The sequence below is a fragment of the Diceros bicornis genome, chromosome 37 (genome assembly GCF_020826845.1).
Source record: "Diceros bicornis minor isolate mBicDic1 chromosome 37, mDicBic1.mat.cur, whole genome shotgun sequence".
Classification (NCBI taxonomy): Eukaryota; Metazoa; Chordata; class Mammalia; order Perissodactyla; family Rhinocerotidae; genus Diceros; species Diceros bicornis.
Window position 1 is genome coordinate 11451764 of NC_080776.1, and position 21629 is coordinate 11473392.

Below are 21629 nucleotides of genomic sequence, written 5' to 3' on the forward strand. Positions count from 1 at the left end.
TCTCCAACTACTGGGAAAAAGCAAAAGATCTTTAACACTCACAAAGATGTATTCTTTCCTAAATGAAGGGATTTGGAACTCAAAAGAGGTTGTGTATAAGAATCAAAACAAGAGCCAAAGAAACTGAACACTACAAGAAAAAAAAAAAAACCCACCCACCCAACCAAACGAAAAACCCCAATGCTTAGGATTGCAGATGCAAAATGGTGAGCACTAAAGGAGGAAGATGGCTGGTAACTGTCTGCTTCATGTTGATTTTAACAGTGTCAGCCCTAATGGCCAATAACTTTTATGATTCTGTGTTTATTCCATTAGTATCTTATATTCAGATTGTCCAGCTAAGATAGCATAGCCATTAACTGTATACTGATAACTCTTAACTGTGCCCTAATCCTGGCTTATCTACCAGTAGTAAAATGAAGGCCATTAGATACTGGAAAACCTTGCGCAGTGTAAATGTTTTATAAATCCTGTATATGCATTCTCACATTCGATAGGCAACCAACTAGAAACATTGCTTTGTCTTGTTTAAAATACCAAGATTTTTTTTAAATAGAAAGGAAGAAAATAGAAAATGTAAAACAAACAGGAAGGAAGAAGAAAGAGAAAGAGAGAGAGAGAGAAGGAGAGAGAAAGAGGGAGAGAGAGAGAGAGGGAAGGAGAGAGAGAGAGGGAGAGAGAGAGGGAGAAAGAGAGAGGAAGGAAGGAAGGAAGGAGGGAAGGAAGGAAGGAGGGAGGGAGGGAGGGAGAGAAAAGGAAGGAAGGAAGAAGAAAAAATTAAGTGTAAAAAAATACAATAATAAGTGAAGCTCTATTTTGTGGCTTTGTAAAGTGGTCACACATCTAGAAGCTATTTCAAAATCCCTCTCTTGGGAACAAGGTTTAAAAATGGATGCATAGACATGAAGAGACTCTGAAGGATGAGGAAACATAAAATCATAAAGGGCTTAAACATCAAAGGGAGAAGAGAGGAGCAGTTTCATCAGAGTCAAAACCCAGAGATCACAAATCCTCCTTACCCTGGTGGTATAAGCTGCTTCCGGATCATCCTCGAGCACTCTTGACATGCCAAAATCAGATACTTTGCAGACCAAGTTGCTATTTACCAGAATGTTCCGTGCAGCCAGATCTCGATGCACATAGCTCATATCAGATAAATACTTCATCCCGGACCCAATGCCACGAAGCATGCCCACCAGCTGAATGACTGTAAATCTGCCATCATTCTTCTGCATGGGAAAGGAATGAGGAACAATCTCATTAGCATTAGGCCAAATTAATTTTCACCAAGCATTTATTATTTGTGTCTCTTTTGATATCTGTATCCAGTATGCAATGAGACTCAACACTATTTCTGGGCCTCTCTGACCAAAGTCACTAATTCACTAGTAGACTATATCCTAGGAGCTGGGTTTGCTTCCTCTAACAGATGGAAATTAGCCAATTGTAATGAATCTATGGCTCAAACAGCCCCACGGTACAAGAATAAATCGAAGACTACCCTCATTGAACATGGATTATTTACTAGCCTTTAAAAATCAGATCATTCTCTATTTCTCCTCTTCTTCCTTTACCCATTAAAAAAAAAGTCCACGAATACAACCAAACAGAAAGGATACAAGGAATCTGTGAGTTTTCTAAATTCCAACATTCTTGGGTTTAACATAAAGTAGTCACGTACCCTGAGGAATGCATCCAAGGAGCCATTCTCCATGTACTCGGTTATGATCATTACTGGTTTACCTAGAGTTTTCAGAAAGAACAACAGAAATCCTTGATGAGCACTGTAGTTAATGAGATAAAAATGGACTGTGCACAATTTTACTGCCAAGACACCTGTCTTCTGCGATCTAATTTAATTAAAACAAGCCGAGCTTATGCCTCAGCTGTGGGGAGCTAGGAATGAAATATTAAAAGGACGAGTAGGTTTAAATTCCATCTGGAAGATTAACCCTTTGGGTGGCTTGTTGACAAGGTCTTTAACTAAAGTGGCCCTTGGTATCCAGGGAGCACATGAACGGATAATTGCTCTCTCAAGTAAAGCAGGAGAAGATAAATGGGCAGGACTGTTTAAAGATGAAAAAAATCTTTAGGATAATTAATTTATTTTGTCCCCATAAGAGCCACTTGTGTGATGCTAACGGAGTCAATGGACAGAGAAAGTTTTTTTTACTTATTTAGAAAAACCCAAGTTTCAGGGCGCAGTAACTATGTCAAATACTTCATTACTCAAACACATCTTAAAGCTCAAACATGCACAATATTAATCTCCTTCCCCCCGTCTTGCTCAGATCAGGGGCTGTATCCTCTCTTTTCCCTTTTCCTGTCTATAAATAAACTTACTCTATTTGCTTCCTCAAGATGCCAACCTCAGCAACAACAACAACAACAAAATCACGGAAAAAGTGAATTACATTATTTCATCCTAGACAGCCATTTTAATTCAGTCCTAGAACATTCTGGCAAATGTCTTGCCTCTTTTTTTCAGCAAAGAAATCAACAGGATTTTAAGGTTTGGGGAAGTAGGGGAAACGACATTTTCATTTCACTTTAGTTTTCTTTCTGAAGACCTTAGGAAGTAAGAACTGTTCTTTAGTTTCCTAATCGCTGGCAATGTACTCAAGGTGGGAAATTCCTTCTCTCTAAAGGCTGTTTGCAAGAGGGGTGGGGGAGGGGTGTAAATCCTCAATATATTACTAAGGCAAGGGTTAAAGCAAAGAGAACATAAAAGATGCCCTGAGGGGAAAATAAAAAGTTAGTTTGATAAATCAAAAATATTCACTCTTTCATTGCTGTACCTGAGGGCTGTTCAGACTAAGATATTCAGTCAGAGAAAAGGGGTGGAGTATGTCACTGCTGAAAACCTCCCATAGTTATTCTTAACTAATACATTTCCCACCCAGAGCTCCTATCAGTATAGACTCCCTTCCGGTGTGGGGAAAGAGAAAATGTCTTCATTTCAGAGGCAAAAATTTGGAAGAGCAGAAGTTTTCAATTTCAATCAAGTCTGATTTATCAACTTTTGATTGTGTTTTTGATGTCGTATCTAAGAAATCCTTCTAAGGCAAAAATTTGGGATTAGAAAACAATACCATGGATATTTTATTTTCAAGTGATGAATGGAAGCCATCAGAAAAAGCAAGAATCTTGGTGTAGACTTAAGGATGAGTAACACCACTTCTAGTCTTTCCCCTTGGCTGGAGGAGGGGTCCCGGCCCACGTTTCCATCCTCCGTCAACATCAATGGGAAGCTCTTGGTCCTCAGATTCATTTACCCTCCATCTCTGTGACCACAGTCTTCCGACAGCACAAATGCATCGAAATGAGTTTTAATGAACCTGTCTCCATCAAAAGATACTTTGTCAACTGACAAGAAGGGGTGACTCTCTCGGCGGTGCATTAACAGCTCCTTCCATTTCACCAGATCCCTCTGGTGGTGTGGAGAAGAGCGTAGAAGATCCAAAATAGAGGGGGGCAGTGGAGAGAATTTATAGTCTCCCCATCCATTCAAAAAGTTACTCAAGTAACTGCTGGAGATGAATTCACACTCTTTTGGGTCCACCTTTTCACCTTCACACCTCCCTAGTCCGACTGTTGGCACTATCTTCACAAATTTTCTACATTCCTTTTTCTGTTTATTGAAAGGATCCATTTGTCAGAATCTTTATGCGCTCTACAAGAGAAAGATGAATGTCTCCACAAGCAGAGGGGCTGATAAAATGGGCCCAGACTGGGCTCATGGACTGAGGTGGGTGCTTGCCTGGATCGGACAGGGACACAGTGGGGAAGGGAAGGGTGGGGAAGGGGACAGCTCCTCTGGTGGAAATTTTAAATCATTTTAATTCAGTGACAACTGCATTATGCAAATGCGCCCAGTCTTTTTTAACAGTTACAGCTGTAATAGCTACAGGTTTTAGAGGCATGGTGGGACTTTCATACAAAGATCCCCTGTTTCTCCTCTCTTCTGCAGAGGTGCTATGAAAATCACTGTCTGTAGCAGGAAAAACACCCCAAGCTGAACAGAGCCTCCTTTTCAGAAAATGGGCCTGCAGAAGTATTTAAACGGAATGTTATCTTTTAATTAAAGTAGAGAAGGGCTCTGGGTAGCCCCGAAGGCCACAGGCAACAGAAAAATATCCTGTCTGTAAAACTAATCTTAAAAAGCAAATAGAGCCATTCTATGCTAATTATAGCCTTCACTTAAGGTGGAAAATTATATATCCTTAGCACCAAGGTTCCTTTTTTGAAGGAGTCTGAAGGAGGGAAAGATGTACTTCTTAAGACATAATAATACCAGTTAACACTTACAGTTGTGTTTTTTCTTTTTTTAAATTTGCCCAGCATTATGCTAAACAGGCTAAATAATTCATCCAAAATAAACTTGGAAGGCAAGTTCTATTTTTATCTCTATTTTGCAGATGAGGAAACTGAAAAATTGAGCAACTAGTCAAGGCACCATGTTTTACTAGCAGTGGAGCTGGTCTGTAAGTTTTTGGTCACTAGGTCAAATGTTCTCCAAGGTTGGTCCCAGGAACCGCAGCTTTGGCTTACCTTTTAAATCTTTAGAAATTCAAACTCATGGACTTCACCCCAGGATGAGGTCCAGGAAACTGCAAGTTTTCTAGAATTCTGATGTACGTTTCATTTTGAGGATCTCTGAATTAGTGTATACTTTCTCACTTTTTAGTAGCCTTCTCATTTTCTCTTCTTAAAAATTTGGTACCCTTGTGTCCTACTTCCCCCTCTGCCCCAGACCTAATGTCCAAAGTTTACTCTTTAACCTATCTGCCCCGCCTTCGCTCACTGGAGCAGCCACTCTGCACACATTGATTGAGGATGCTTTTCACCTTGAATCAAATAAGAGGCACATTGCCTTCCTGGAGACATAGCCCCAGGCTGACAAGATCCTTGACTTGTAGTAACTGTAGTAGGTACCATGGCTCCTGAAACAGAGCCACCTTCAGTAATAACCACATCAGTTACACTGTCCGCGTGACACTTTATAAGTTGGTCTTAGCCAAAGCCTTACAGATGTATTCAGGGTTAGCTTCGCAAACGTATCTGTTGAGCTGTGCCGTTTAACTGTTTAACTGAAGTGTGGTTCACGGGCTCAGCAAATGCTAATGGACTAAAAAAGGAAGGTACAACCAGGTGTTACCGCAAATAGGTGCTGAACTGCAACAGCCATAAATCAGGCAGAGCAGACAAGCAAATCCCCCAATATGATAAAGATTCCCAAGATTCATTCCCTGCATCTGGAATTGAAGCTTCAAGCACAAGGTGTGGCAAGGTTTTGTTGTGTTTTATATGAAAAGTACTTAAAATTTATTTTGCTTACCATCTGCTTGTGCCTACCCTGTGACAATCAGTTTGGTCTAGCAAAGATTTGAAAGATGGCGAGGCATACCAAAAATCTGCAATATTAATTCCCTACAACCGCGCACAAGCTGCCTTGGAGAGACGGTATCGGCCTAAACCGTAGACGCATTTAGAGCTGACTGCAAGATTAATGACTTGTCCTGCACTGATTTCCTCCTATTAGCAATCAGTGGGTCTGCTCCATCTGTCACTTCCCTGGAAAGAAAATGTGTGTTTAATTTGCCAGTAACTTCTAACTTGGCTTTGGAGAGGGAGTGACCCACATACATTTGGTGACGACACCTTCCAAGTGAATTATATTTGGGTGGTCAAATTGTCCCATGATGCTGGCCTCGCTCAGGAAGTCTCTCCTCTGTTTGTCTGTATAACCAGCTTTCAGTGTCTTGATGGCCACACAGATCTCTCTCTTGCCAGGCACTTTGAGACGTCCACTGCATACTTCGCCAAATTCACCTTTGGGAGAGAAAAAGAATCTACCATGGACCAGAAACACATTCAAGATGAATGATTAAAAGCTAACATTTGTCGAGTGCTTATGACATGCCACACACTGTGCTGGTGTTTTACAAAGATCAAGGAAATTTCATGTACACAGATATTTACATGTATACATGTACATACAATACATTCATATGCATTTATATAACCCACATACATATATTTAACACCCACAGAGAAAACAGGCTTATTAGACAGACACTCAGACACTTACCAACTCCTATGACTTTTTCAATCTTAATGCAGGATGCGTCGATTTCTTTGGCAAATTCTCGAACTGCTTGGTTGGGATCTTCGTATGTAAAGGGATCCACGTAAGTTCTAACACCTAAGTAATAAACACGTGATAGGTTGGCCAAACACTTCTCAGGAACCACTGATAAACTAGTTGTCTGGGTTTAAAAATACTTAGCATAGGAAAAGTTTTCTTAGCGTGTGAAAAATACTTAGCTCAGGTATACGAAAATGTTTAAATTCTTGCCCTGGTTTTCATTTGCAGGTAAACAAAGAATGGTGAGCTGCTTAAGAGGTTGCAGGTCTACTGACTTCTAGAATGTCTTCACATCAAAGACAAAATTTTAAAAACCACCCATCTCATGAAGGAAAAGAGAGTCTCTTTGAGGAAATTTGGGATGTGTTAGTTGAGTATTGTCCCAATCAGTTGCTCATGTCCTACCCACCATCTCCAGCTATCTTCTCCCTTAGGGAAAATAATGGGAACTTCCTTTCTCTACTGGTCGTGTCTACATGGTGCCACCTTTCGCCCAATATCTGGACCAATTAAATATGTGACCAACAATTAACAAACTAAGATTAGACCTAGGTTAAAATGGATGAGAGGGATAGTATCAGCTAGTTGGTGAGAATATAGACTTTTTATTGGTCTCCACTTTTATTCTATTTTGGAAAGAAGGTGTTATAAGAAAAGACATTGATGTCTACCTGGAAGCTTCAGCTGGAAAATGTTGTAACCTAATTGTGAATGGTTTGAACACCAGGAAGTGTAATTAAGCAATAACCCACAATCACTTGCAAACTCAATTCAGAATGTGATCTCTGAGGCAGCTGGAGATGTCTGGGACAAGACACATTAGTAATTCCTGGGAACTTTCTACAGTATTCAGTTCATACCTCTACTCTCCCTGCTAAAGCTCCTGGGACTTTGGGACACTGAGAGGGTGTATGACACTGGTTGGCACAATCTCTTGGATTTTCCAGGCCTGTCAGTCTTGTCTTCATTTAAAAAAAATACACCATTTTTGTTTTTAAAAATCTATGCCACATGCAAATGAAAAAGTGTGGTTTTAGAAAGGAAACAAGGTGAATAAATGGAAAATTGTCAGACAGTCCATATCCTTCCTCGCTTTATATGCTCCAGCCAAGAACATCTTTCTCAAGATTAGTCTCTCTTCCTTCTACCTCTGCGCCAAGAGGGTAGCTATTAGCCACATGTTGGTATTTAAAAGTAAATTAGTTAAAATTAAATAAAATTTAAATTCAATCCCTCATTCACACTAGCTACTTTTCAAGTATTCAATAGTACATGTGACTATAGGCTAATGTATGGGATGGTGCAGAAAGAGAACACCACCATGTCTCAAGAAGTTCTATTGGACTGTGCTCTTGGAGAGTCATCAACCACTGACCATTCAAGAGTCTTCTATCTTGCTCAAGTCAATCTAGAGCCATTCTTTGAATTTATTCATTGGTCCCACTTGAAACACCAAAATAACTAGCATCCACTAAAACAAATTGCTAGTCCTGAATTCTATAGGACATATTCTTTGGGGTGTAGCAATTACTTTCAGTTCCTTATTCTTTTCTTCTCCAAACATTTGACCTTATAATATGAGAAAGATTGTTACCTGTTAAACCTTGCCACCCAGCTACAAAAGTGAGCTACAAAAGTGAGCCAGCTAGACCCATACGTTTTCAGGATGGAAAATAAAATAAGGAAAAAGAACAATCTAAAGGAATTTCTCCAACCCCCATCTTTAATTTCACTTTGAATAATCCCATATCGTCTATTTCAGTGTGATATCCTTGAAGTACATTATCTGGAAAACTCCATGAAAGGAATATGTAATATAATATTAATAGCTACATACATATTATTCAGACATTTCTAAACTGAAAACACGACACATGCTCTAAAAATAATTTTTAATCCAATTTTTTATACCTTGATTCAAATGTTTCTCTTCATCTGCGTCTTGTTTTGCTTTACTGTATTTACTCCGTCTATTAAAACAATTTATGAAAAGGAAAATTATTTTCAAAAGCTGTAACACAAATCATAAGACAAGTTCTTTGCTACCATAATATGTCAGACAGATATGCTATGCCCATTTCACAGATGAGAAAGCTGAGGCTTACGAGATGTGAGATAACCAGGTGAATAACTTGTCACCTTGGTAGTGAATAACAGTTTCAAGCACAAGCAGTCAGAGTCTAGAGTGTCTGCTGTTAACTACAGAGGGGATTAAGCAAGAATTTTATAATATAATTATAATTTGAAATCCCCTGAAGAAATTTGTCTTATTGAAGATTGATTACAAGTTTATTGGCTAATTTTTCCATATATATTTAGAATTAAAATAAGTTTCCATGGGTGACTTCTGCATAAATCAAATGGAAATAATGTTCAGTATGTGATAGAATTATAAGTTCTGTTGCTATAACCACAATAACCATGACCACAAAAAACCTTATTATCATATTATACGGTATTCTTAAAACAATAGCTTTGTGGTTATTGGTTTCAGCTGCTGCATACAAATTCCTAAATTATTAATGAAAATTTAAAAGGTAAATATTTGCTTCATACTAGATTACATTCCTTGAGAGTTTGTAGAACACTTACAAGAATAAAAATGAGAAGTTTCCATTTGTAGTCTAATTCTCTTTCCAAAAAATGGTGTATAATCTTAGATTTGGCATTCTGCTCTAAATGTCTTATAGAAGTGACATGTGGCTTTATTATAAAAGTCTTGGGAATCAGAAATCTTGAATATGTGTAGATCTTGAATCAATCATCTTGATACATTCTCTCTCTCTCTATATATATATATCACTTAAATGAATTGGAATGTCAATGTAGTCGCTATTATAGCTCTCTAAAGTTTGGGGAGTAGAAACTGGATTACTAAATAAAATGTGTATATTTGTGTCTGTGTCAAAAATGTAAAATTTACATTGGAGTGTGTAATCATCTTGTATTTTCTTAGTGCTTTAAAGACGACGTAAGTCTAGACTCTTACAGATGAGGGAACTGAGGCTTGGAGATGATTCCTTGAAGGCCACAGGGCATCAGAATGTGGTAACCTGAACCCCTGAACTTTGAATGAGTAGAGCAGGGCGGGATGATCGTGTAAGAGAGAAGCACGGAGGACCTACAGGAGCCATGCAGCGCAACCGGAGAGAGGGCCCATCACGGTCACATGTTCTCACCCACATTCCTCTCCTAACTGTCACCAAGGCATGAACCAGCTCTGCAATCAGACCCTCAGAGCCTACAGATGTCCTCTGTGTATCTAATTCCCTTGCAAATAATAATACCTTGCATTTTTACACTGCATTTAACATTCCAAAGTGCTCTCATCACATATATTATCTCCTCCCCTAACTGTTTGCAAAGCAGGAACCAGCTTAGTAAACAGAGACCCCAGTTACTAGAGTTAACTGCGAAGTGTGTGTAATTCAGTCCCAAATAATAGCTTGCATTTTTACTTTGCCTTTAACTTTTTAAAGAGCCTTCACGTCTATCATTTAATTACATCTTCACAATAACCCTACGAAAGCAACCGAACAGAGAGACACACACTCAGTTCCACTGCACAGACAACATGGAAGCAAGGGGGCAAGCGATTCACCCACCACCCTCTTAGCAAGTACAGGCGTGTCTGCCTGCCCTCATCAGGCTCACTACTTCACATGCCTCTTCTAGTGGAGAAGAAGTTATATGATGATATCTGATGAAAGTTAATTATAAGTAATATTACATTTTATATCAGTAAATCCACTTAAATTGGATTCCACTGCTCTCAAAATCCATTGCTTCATCAAACATCCCGAAACCAAACATTTGCATGAAAGATGTAGTCCCCTCGAATCCCCCCCTCCTTCCCCTTTTAAAGGAAATGTAAGCCTGTTAGGTCAGGAGCTACAAAAACAACATTTTATGTCAGGGAAACACGTGGCTAGGTCCCAAGGGTGAGATAGGGTCCTGCCAGCCTGAGAGATTGCATCTTATCAGAGCTCCTAAAAGCATTATCTAAAATTACAAGTATATCTTTTAAACCACTTTAGATCTCAAATACTGATTTGAATTTCTTTCCTTTAAAGAAGGAAAAAAACGCACAGAGCACGAGAGCTTTGCTACCAACTTTAAACTGTCAGTGAGTTTGTCGAAAATCCTGGGATATACCAATGGAAACAAGCAGCCTCAAGCTGCCAGGAGTGCGATTATCTGTTTTACATGAGCACATTCATTAAACATGTGCAAAGCCAGAGGAAATGCAAAATGGCAGGGATCATTAATTATATGGCTGACACGCCTATCCCTTCCTCAGACTTCTAAACATAGAAGGAGGAATTAAATTAGCAGTGAAGGTGTATTTTTAAAGAAATTTCTTTATTTGGAGTGTTGCTTGGAGGAGAGGACCCTCTAAGAGTACAGGGAAGGCTCAAAAGGAATTCCAGGATTAGTGTTCAAAGGCTAATTGTAGCCTATTAGCTTTTTAATAATACCTTGAAAAATAAAATGCTTGAGTCCTGCTCTATCTTTGTCACCTGATGACCCTTTATCCTTGGCTCAGGGTAGGACAATGTGTCCCTTATTGTCCCAAGAAAGAAAGCCCATTGAAGCTGATTATTTGGTCAGCCAGCCTGGAGGAAACCACGCAGCCTAAAAAGTGCTAACTCTAAATTGACATCCGACACAGATCACCTGCACGGCAGAAGGAAACCTTTGTGGAAGACTTTCTAATTATTGAGACGTGGGCAAGCTGATTAAAAAAAGGAAAGGAGGGGAATGGTAGGTTACTGAATGCTCCAGAAGGAAACATGGCACCTTTCAACTGCAGGAGTTAGAGAAAAGGGCCCCCTTTCCAGGTGAAACTTTGAAAGAGTGTGAGCTGAGCCCTCCCCTCTGTCAAAGGGAGGCATACTAAGGGTATTAACAGACATTGTTGAGGAACAGCATGAGCCCAAAGCTCTGCCCTCCCAACCAATGTGTTGTTCCTGGCATCTTGACTACTCAATACAACAAACAAAATGGTGGAGGGGGAACCTGGCAGGGGCCCAGCAGAAACTCTGCTTTTATTAAAATACTAACTTCCCTGATCAAGTGGATGGATTTGATTGATGTGGTTCACTGTTCCAAAACTAATTAGTAAAAGGTAAGTAATTTATTCAGCTAAAGTGCAGATTAAGGAAGATAAAGCAATGTAATAACTAGCCCGGCTCCGGGAGGACCCTTTCCAGCGTTTAATGGCATCACCCATGAAGATTCATAGAAGACATCCTTCTTTTTCCCCTTCCTTAAGCTGTCATTGTTCTTGCACCAAATGATGTCTAAATGTTCTTCATGAGCAACATTTTGAAATGGTTGGAATTGAACCGTACAATTGCACGCAAGTTGTTTAGAAATGTTCCCGTAGTACCATCTGCCTCCTAATTGTATGAATTCACCTGACTTCATCAGAGCCAATTTAGGCTAACATTTAAGTGTATTCATTCTTATGGGATCATAATATTCCAATTAGGGCACCGAGGAAGACAGATACAGACTGAATGGTAACTGTTTGAGCATTACGTGAGCTGTTAGCTCCAGAGTGGAAAATCTTAACCTTTACAAGAAGACAAAACCAACTTGCAAAGTCTATCTTTATATTGTGCATTAGACTTGCATGTTAATTCACAGATTACAAACGTTACCAACATCACTGAGGAGACTCGAGAAATTTTGGTTTGATAGAACGGTCAATGTTAGCTTTTAATGTAGGTCAAATTTCCAGTTCAAAGGACATTAAAATAATCTAACTAGGCCAGTATTGGAAGTCAGGAGAGATGGAATCCTGTTCTGACCAAGCAACTAACTAGCTGTGTGACCTCGGTTTAGTTAATTGTTTAACCTCCCCTCCAGGCCTCAAGTTCTTAATATACAAGACGCCAGTGTTTGAATTACACAGTTTCCTAAATCAGAGCCATTTGTGTAGCTCCTTCACAAATTTTGCCATAGCCACTTCATTTTTTTCTTAAAATCAATTCACTTCTTTTTCTTAATTCAGGTAAAGAGGTACTTTATAACCCTAACATAAATGGAAACCCAGTATCACTAAGCAATCATGAAATCAGCTTCTCATGCCTGGTTATCAGGCAATACTTGTCTCTGGTCATCCAACTGTCCTTGAATAAAGAGAGACTCATCTTGTATTTCAGTCCTTTCTTAAAAGTGTTTCTCATCTTTGAACAATAAAGTACTATTTGGGGAAGACACACTAGCCTAAAGCAACCCAAATTAATACCATTTAGGATGCTTCTGGAGGTAACTCGGTGAAATCATTACTATGAAAGGGGGGAGGGTGTCAGAGAAATTTAACACATTCGATCATTAGTCCTGGAGGTTATGACCTTATCATTGCATTTCATGATGTCATGGTTAGCAGTCCTTTCAAAAACCAATTCAAAAAAGCAATAAAGTGGCTACACTGTGGCTCTCACAAATATATCCCTAGAGGAGAATGGGGGAAATGTCGCCATGGTGCTAAGAGAATGTGCACATGTGGTTTGGGGATAAAATTTCTAGGGACAGCATCACATAGGTACAAGGGCTGCCCCTTAAACAACCCAGATAGCAAGTACAGTTATATGCTCTGAAAACCAGACAGAATCCTTAAATTATAACTTGAGTGATGAGGAAGACACTGATCAAAGATGCCTATAAAAAATATAAGTTAATTTGCTTAACATCATGTGAGTGGTAAAAACATATAATATATCTGTCAATGTACTTTGTATAATGCTCAATTTTAAATATGTAGATAAAGTTTATAAACTTTTTAGTAGTTTGATTCTTTCACTGAGATCCGTAAACGTTCGCACATCCAAGTTGGCCAAAAAAAAAAAATGGATCTTCTCATTGAAAAATATTGGAGATTACTCTCTCTACTCTGGCTTGCCTAAAGCTTGGATTTCTCAGTATAAAGTGAATATAATGAAATAAATGAAACAATTGTTATTAAAAAAAAAATCTAGCCAGTTACCAGCTGTGAGCCTCAGGCCGTTTCCTTTTTCTTAAATGACAACTTAGCACCAAACAGACTTTCTCTTTGAGGTAATAGATGGACTGAAACTTTTCTCACTGTGTGGGTCCCTGCCCACCTACCTCTTAAAAAATCTCACATGCTACCCGCTGTGTGGGACTCAGCTGGATGGGAATCACTCTAGAAGGGGTCCGTCTCTAGAAGCCATTCTCGCATCTACATTCTGGGGCTCTAAGAAGAGAGACAGCCCCATCACATTTTCTAGGCTGGGATGTTCCATCTGATGCTTTCCCAGACTGCTGGCTGAAGTGCGGCGAGAATATTTCGGACGGTACCGTTTACCATCTTTCATTTCACTAAAAGCCTGAGCCAGACCTTTGTTGGCACTACCCATCTCCTCTCTCTTCACCTGTTCTTGCCCCATTTAAACGTCTGCAGTCCAACATGACAGAGCACACAGCCTGCGTGCAGAAAAGAATCAGCTGAGTATGCACTGGCCGCCGCAGAGCCTGTCAGCTACCTGGCTCCAGGCAGCCCTTCCCATGACAGCTTTATGGCTGACACTAAAGAAGAATCAATAGGAGGGCAAGGGGTTGACATTTCATTTTCTAAAAAGTGATCCATTGAGGACCAATCACCAAGCGGTGTTTATCAGCCTTGGGAAGCGACATTTTTTTTTTAATGGGAGAGAAGGAACAGGCATCATCGCTGGGTAACTCGACAGGCTCAATTCTCCAAGGTGGGGACTCATAATTGGAAATCCGATGCATCCTGCCTTCAATAATGAAGGGATCAATAAAAGCAGAAAAGAAATTAAGTCATCAAGCTTGCGACGCTATTTTCCATAGCGACAGCTTTTAATAAACTTGTCTCCCTACATTACATTTTCTTGGGCTTTCCCTTTCCTTTCATCAAAGCAGAACACTCAAAAGAAACTTATAAGGAGGTGACTTATTTCTGATGACTCTGGTTTGACTGCTGTATTTAGGGCAACTTAAAATGAAAAAAAAAAAAAGTAAATCTCAAGGAAAGCTGGACTATAACTAGAGAATGGGAGAGAAGATGGCAACACAAGATGAGACCCACTTTTTGCGAACAACTGGTTCAAAAGAATACGCTGCCAAGCCTTTTTTATTTCTCTCTCTCTTTCCCAGATTGTTTTTCAAGCATCAAGTTTGTAAACTCTCATAGAATAAGTAATCTGCTGTTTTACATTCATTTCCAAGAGTAATATCATGCCCACCATGTGCTCACTGGATATTCTCTGGAAATGCTGATGGCTTTTCCTGGGGGATACTGAGCATGGTGTCCATTTCTTTGCTTCTGTTGACATTGTTATTAACCAGTATTATGTTGAAGCACCTACTGTGTGCTGGATTATCCACTTTGCCTATCAAAATTCTCCTGTCACTAACCCTTTGAGGCAGATATTATTATCTCTATTTTATAAAAGAAAAAGAAAGACTCAAAGAAGTTAATAATATAGCTGACAAATGGCAGAGATCAAATCTGGGGCCAAAGTTTTATATGGCTTTTTTTTTCGCCTTTGCCAGTAAGTCCAAGCTTAAGAGAGGTATATACGTAACACCTTACAGCTTAGAGTGTCTAGAAATCTCCCATTGGCTTGCTTTTCAGCTTGGTTTCCTGGAAATAGTTGGGTCTTTCCAGGACTCTCAGCTGTGAGGACTGCCACCAGGGCACAGCCTGCAGCTTCAGAGGGGTATGGGGAGATCAAAGCGAAGAGGAAGGAGCTTGCGATGCAAATGCCGTGTTTATGATGCTAATCAAAAGCCTCAGCTTTGTGTGGAGCAGACAAAAGCCTCCCTCAGAAAAACCGGGAAGGTGGGAGGAGGGCAGTGAGTGGCTTGAGTGCTTACCTCCTGCTGATGACAAAAGCCGCGATGAGAATGACCACCAGCACCACGCTGCCGGAGACGGAGACCAGAAGGACTGTGGAGTTGGCCCCATCACCGATGATCCGAGAAGGCACTGCAAAAACAATTACATAAGGGTCACCTTTGGGAAGGTCCTAACTAGAACTTCTGACTGGGTGACAAGTTTCAACTTTCTGAAGCCATTTGTAATGCTCACAGTCTCTCTGGCCGTTCGTTAAGTATTCGTGCAACAGCATTTTCTAAGACAGCCTTAATGAGACAAAGACATTCTTTTTACAATTGTATGAAGAACTTCAACCAGAAGATTCAATAAATCCTATGGTAAACATTGCCACTCATTGCTTTTTCTTCTTTTCCTTCCTACTCTCAGCCCTGGCTGTTACATAATGATCTGATGCATTCCTTAGTGAGAAAGACAGTTGGAAATTTCAGAGAGGACAAGCAGTTTTGAATGTCTCTCTCCCCTGCAACCCCGAAATCTATCAAAAACCTGCCTATTAGTGCCCAGCTCAAAAGCCACTTCCTCCTTGAAGCTTTCCAGGATAATACCAAAGGATGTCAAACCCCTCCAGATTCAATTCTAGAGTATTTTCTCTTCTACTTTTTTAATTCTTATTTTATTTAATAATTTGTGAATAAAATTACTTTCTAGAACTGAAGTCGGACATTCTACCCCACCATTTCTTTATCAAGTAGGTTCAGTTTTGTTGTTAATTATGGAGGGGGAAATATCTTGTGTAAACTGCTTACTTATGGGTATGCCTTCTGTTAACATTTTTGATTCAATCAACCAGCTGACCCAACTCACAATATTGAAGGATTTGATATATCTGTCCAAAGAGACTTCTTAAAAAACTGATCTGACTTGATTTAAATAGATTCCTAGAAATAAATAGGAAAGAAAAAAAATTGAGGTCCCTTCTTTAATCTTCCTAAAGAGAAAACTCCCTATCTTAATGTAAGATAGCTTTGCAACTCTCCATTAGTCGTTTTAGCAATCCAATTTCTCACGGTTTATAGAAGGCTCAAAACACGAGAAAAACAGGCAACATTTTTCAATCATATGAAAAGACAAGTCAGATACTATTATGAAACGTGTTCTTCTCTAAATAGCACGAGGTTTTCCAAGTTACAGACATTAGCTATCAAATTTCAAGCAACGTTCATTGCAGCAAAACATTTGCCCAACGGAAAATTACGTACGGCTCCTTGGATTTCACTGTAAGAGGTTTGCCCTGGATTATAAAAAGAGTCTCAGAACTTGTTACCTGTGTTGGTTGTGACCTCCAGAGGCTCGCTAAAGTCTCCATAGCCAGCTGCTGTCCTGGCCCGGACATGGAAAACATAAGAAGTCAGAGGGTTCAAGCCCTTGATATCCGTGTTCCTGGCAGCCGTCCGGACAATCCGATAGCTTCGCTCATTCTGATCCTACATTATGGGAAGATAAAATTGAGGAAGGTGGCCAAATAAATCCTCCACTTACTCTTGGCACAATATTATAGGAGCTAAGCCAGTCTACTCAGAAGTTGAAAGTAAATGGAGATTGATAAACTCTCTAAATCCAATATTCTCTTCAATGTTAGAAGTATTATTGTTACTTCTTAGATGTTGAAAAAACTGCAGAGTCCGGTATGATTATTGTTGACACTGACCACATCCAGATCTTTACTCATAATCTTTTTTGAAAGAACATTAGATGATGGTCGGTGGCTTTTCTCAGTCCATGCCCAGTAATTTAACAGAAATAACTGTAAGAAGATCCCTTGTCTTTTTCTATTTTCTGTCTAGAAAATGTCAAAAATGTTGTAATCTGGTTTCAATGAAAAAAATTCCTGTCCCTTTTCTGCTTTTAATAAGGAAGCCGATACGTGATTATCTTCAAAAAAGAAAGAGAAGACAATTGTTCCTTTTCTAGACAACGTTGAACGCAAATAGCTCTCTTCACAATCCTGTCCTTTAAGAGAGACAGGTTATTTGTAAAAATAATGTCTTTCTATAACTTGAAGAGGCTGAAGAATGTAATTTTCCTTCCGTGGTTTTCTATTAAAAGTCACCAAAACCCACACCTTGATACTGAATAGCAATGATCTACTTAAACAGATCATTATTTCAACTTTTATGAGTCACTCTCCCTGATGGATGGTTTATAGATTAGAACTTCTGAGCTATCATGATTTCCATGACTAAAAAGAAAAAAATATAGTTATGTTAGAATGTAATATATTTTTCCTTTATTTCAAGATAACCAACTTAATATTAATACATAAAATTCATAATTGAATTTCATTGGGAAGCAAAATGGATCTGGTTTTGGGATTCACTGGTATTCCAGGATTTATAACTGGTTAAAAACTAAAGAGGAAGGAAAGAAGGAAGGGAGGAAGGGAGGAAGGAAGGAAGGAACCTTGTTCATTCAAGTAATACCTTCTCATAATACTTGACTTCATACTCCAAGATCACCCCATTGGGCCGATCTGGTTCCAACCAAGCCAGAGCAACACTGTATCTTGTAACTTCTTTAGCCTGGACCAAAGCAATGGATGATGGTGCTATTGGGAAAAACAAAAAAAACAAAAGACATCTTGCTTTAGGGGAAAAAAAAAATTGGTGATATCAGCTAATAATTTCATCCTATTTGAGAAAAGTGTGAAGGATTGTCTTGTCTTCCTCTCGATCCCCATTCCACTCTTTCCTAGTACAAAAGCACACCATTTTACAGTTCTCTCCAATATTTTTTTGTATGTGGTTTGTCTTAGAAAGATAATCTCTGAAGGCAAATCATGGTAGGTCCACAAGCCTACAGCATCACCTCTAGAGCACCTGTAACCACTCCTCACAAAAGGCTGTAGGTGCTATCCACTTTTTGAGTTTTTCCAAGCTATGAAAGCCTTTGGAAGATCTCCTTTTAAGCTCAGTGAAACTGCATCTCATCCTACCTCTAAAGTATTATGAGTATCATATTGCTGGTCTTTACCTTTATACAAGCAAGAGAATTTGCAACTCTTCCAAGAGTACTGTAGGGAATGCCAGAAGACAAACAACTTACGTACTTTCCAATATAAACAAAAGTACTGCTTAATTACAGTAAGAGTTTCCAGTTTGAACACAACCATGCAAATAACGAGGAACACCAAGAAAGCAATGATGGCCTCTCTGGACACAGATGGCATTTTGCAACTACTTTACAAGAGTTGAAATACTGCTTTTGCCTGCTGAGTAACAAACCTTCTTCTTCCACTGAGAAAGACACAAAGGCAGTCCTTCACTGGGTGTGTTATCAGGGGTGGGCAGGAGGAACATATTTGAGATTTAAAAACCAGGGCTCCCTAATGCCTGCTTCTCCGCTGTAGTGGTCACATCTCCAGCCAGCTGTTATCAAGCTCGGCTGTGACTGACAACAGTACAAATGTGCCATCTCCAGGGAGAAGAGGGAGCGTTCACGCAATCTCTAATCTTATCTAACATAGCTGATCTGTAGAACCAGAGATTAGAGGTCTTCCTAAATTGAATGTATATTCTTGTTCATTCCCAAATTGTGGAAATATGTGAAAACACACATAAAAAAAGTAGCCACCGAGGAACAACAGCATAGTGTTGAGTCTTCCTCCTACTCTTTCCCAACACAGACACACACACATGCAAGACTGCCAAACTCTAACTCGGAGGAAAGAAGAGGAAAAGCAAAATAAAATTATCACTGAAAATGGAATGGGGCTAGCTTCAAACCCCCTTGACCCTATGTGACAGGTATACTGATGTCAAGGAAAGCACAGACACACCATAGTCACACAGAAAATCTTCCAGCTGAAGCTAATCCAGGAGGGAGCATCTCTTGGAGATGGCCATTTAACAGCCTGGCATCTCTGTTAAGGGTGCTTCAAGATGGTAACACACACGCGCGTGCATACACACTCTTTCGTATTTCTTTCTCTCCCTCTCTCCTTCCCCCGAAGCTATTCCAGATTAGATCTCAGGCATAAACACAAGTGCAAGATACAGTGGATACACATGTCCTCCATCAAAGGCAACCCCAAGGTTAGTAATACCAAACTGGATGAACAGAGCTACATGCAGCCAACATATGGAAGCCAGTGAACATCTGAGGAAAATGAAATACGGAAATGTGCTCATTAGCTGTATTAAAGCTCTCCTCTGCCAACACACACACACGCACACATTTTCTCTCTCTTTACCGGTCGACACAGAGACATGGTCCAGCAAAATGCAAGGAGTGACTTTCATAAACATAGAGGCAGCAAGGAGGCTAAGAAGGCTGTCTGGCTGTGAAAAGTCATTTCACTCCAGGTAATAAATATATTGTCTAACAGAGCACTTTAGCATACGCTCCATAAAAAGGGGCTCTTTAAACTCTGATGTTCAGAATCGGGAAATGAAATAGAAAAGTGAGGCTTTTAGAAAGAAAGCAGGAGGGAGGAAAATCATAAAGTTACAAAATGAACTTTCTCTCAGAAATGGTCTGGGTCAGATCCTGATAATTGACAGATTTCTCGGGAAAGAATTGCCTGGTTGCCCTTGGAGCACACTGATTAACTAAGATGGTTTCTCTCTGGTTGGGTTATCATTGAACTGCTGCATGTGGGAAATGAATCTGATTTTCATTTTAGAAGTTGGAGCAGCAGTAATCCTGTGCCCATTCAAAGGGAATACGAGCTCAACGGAAGTGCTCAAAAAATCTCAGGCAGGGAGTTAACAATATAATCATGTTAACTAATACAATATTTCTAATGCAGCCCTACTTGGAAAATTCATATGCACAAATGTGGAAATCAACCAACAGAGCTACGCTGACTCAGCTGTCGTAAAACTGGAGGAAAATGAGATGAAACAGGAAAGTAGGATAAATAGTTCTAATTCACAAAAAGTATTGTATTGTGTGGCTGTAAAGTCTGAATTCTTTCTGAACAGATGTTTTTCACAAGAGTGTTTTTATCAGGCCACAGTGACAAAAGCAATCCATGATGAAGTGAGATTGAGAAACATATTTGAAACATGCAACTTCATTGCAGAAAATATGGCGGTCATTCCTCCCCTGGGAGGAGAGCTTCTTAACTTCTCTAGTAAGAAGAACACCAGTTTGGGAAAAACTGGGCTTTGCCACACTGCCACTTCGGAGAGAGGAGGCAGCTTGGATGTCCTCTACATTATAAGCTACATAAGGGTTCTCCCCTCGTATTTCCTACCCTGCTTCCAATGCAGCCTCCAGCTCTACATCTGGAAGCCATCACCCTGCCATGCGTGTCTGCCTGTGGCTCATTTCCCTAGATGAGGCATTTGGCAACAGCATTTCTCAATCATTTCCCTACCCCAGTGATTTCCAAGCATCAGGCTTCTCATGCCACCCATGTAATTGCTCCACATCCCTCTGCAACTTGTACTATGATTTAAGCAATATTTTTCTTAAACCGACACACTATATTATTTTGAGAGGAAACTTCCCATTACTGTTATCACTCGCAATTAATGGCAGGTAACCATAAAAGTGAGAATAATATATAAATAAAACAATGTTATCAATGTTTGCTAGACACTCTTGCCCCTCCATGCTTTGCCACAAAGAGAGATTAGCCAGTATTAGAGAAACGTTAAGGATAATCCTGGCATCAACTTGAGATTCTAACCTTAGCGTAATCAGAAGAACTGAAAGAGAGAATTGGAAAAAAAAAAACTAAGTTTCACACAAGGCAATTCAGTATTGTGCAACATCCACGGGTCTTTCCTAGAATCATCTTTGATGTTACCATTGGTATGTTTCCACACTTTGGTAAACACTGCCAAACCCTACTCAATTTAGAAACGTTTTGGATTCTGAGTCCCAATACCCCAGGGCTCTGCCCTTTGCTAACAGAATTAGAAGAGAAGATAATAGACTAATAAAACAACAGATTGAACACTCGTCCCAAATATATGGCTCAATAAGAGATTTGAGAAATCAATGCCTTAAGTTTAAAACAGGGCTTCTAATTATAGTGGGAATTTTGGTCAACATAAAAAGACCAAGCAGAAAAAAGGTCTTGTTGTCCCTCAGTTCTCTAATTTACATTCTGAAACCTTATAGAGACATGGTTCTTCCTCGGTACTGACTCATCCACTAAGCACATACTTAATGAACACCAATGGAACAAGGCAAACAAAACTGAATCAAATACAATCCTTGGTATCAAATTAAGTACCATCTTATCCTTTAGCCTCTTCTTAATTGGAAAAAAGATGGGGAAACTTTTATACTAAGTCTTATAGAGAAGACATTCTCTAATGTCAACTCTGAGGACCCATTCTCTAGAACTCAAGAGGAGACAGTTCCTCTTCTTCAAGTTCTCTCATGGTGAGAGGGAGAAGTAAGAGGCGAGTGTTTCCTCATCATATTGTGTCCTTTAGACACCCAATACACCTGCTGAAGAGTCAGAGAAGAACCTAAGGGCTGATGTAAAAAGTATCCTCACTAAAACAAAGAGATGCATCTTAGATTGAAAAGCATTCCTACCAACCCACAGACTTCCTTCATAAAAGGGGTGCTTGCTTTAAGGAAAGTTTTGTGCCCCCGGACATAAGCAGATGTTCTTTAGTGGCTAGA

The 21629-nt window shown here is 39.6% G+C and overlaps 1 protein-coding gene across 2 annotated transcripts in view; it reads right to left on the minus strand.

The window, feature by feature from the left end:
* The window catches only part of EPHA4 (EPH receptor A4), a 140444-nt gene that overhangs the window by 16471 nt on the left and 102344 nt on the right, over nucleotides 1–21629 (minus strand). For both annotated transcript variants that reach the window (XM_058533088.1, XM_058533089.1), the window contains exons 6-13: nucleotides 17462–17586; nucleotides 16306–16465; nucleotides 15020–15131; nucleotides 8060–8118; nucleotides 6092–6205; nucleotides 5647–5832; nucleotides 1682–1743; nucleotides 1020–1229 (exon numbers count right to left, since the gene is read on the minus strand). In XM_058533088.1, the coding sequence (XP_058389071.1) occupies nucleotides 1020–1229; nucleotides 1682–1743; nucleotides 5647–5832; nucleotides 6092–6205; nucleotides 8060–8118; nucleotides 15020–15131; nucleotides 16306–16465; nucleotides 17462–17586 (1028 nt within the window). The remainder of the gene's footprint in view (nucleotides 1–1019; nucleotides 1230–1681; nucleotides 1744–5646; nucleotides 5833–6091; nucleotides 6206–8059; nucleotides 8119–15019; nucleotides 15132–16305; nucleotides 16466–17461; nucleotides 17587–21629) is intronic.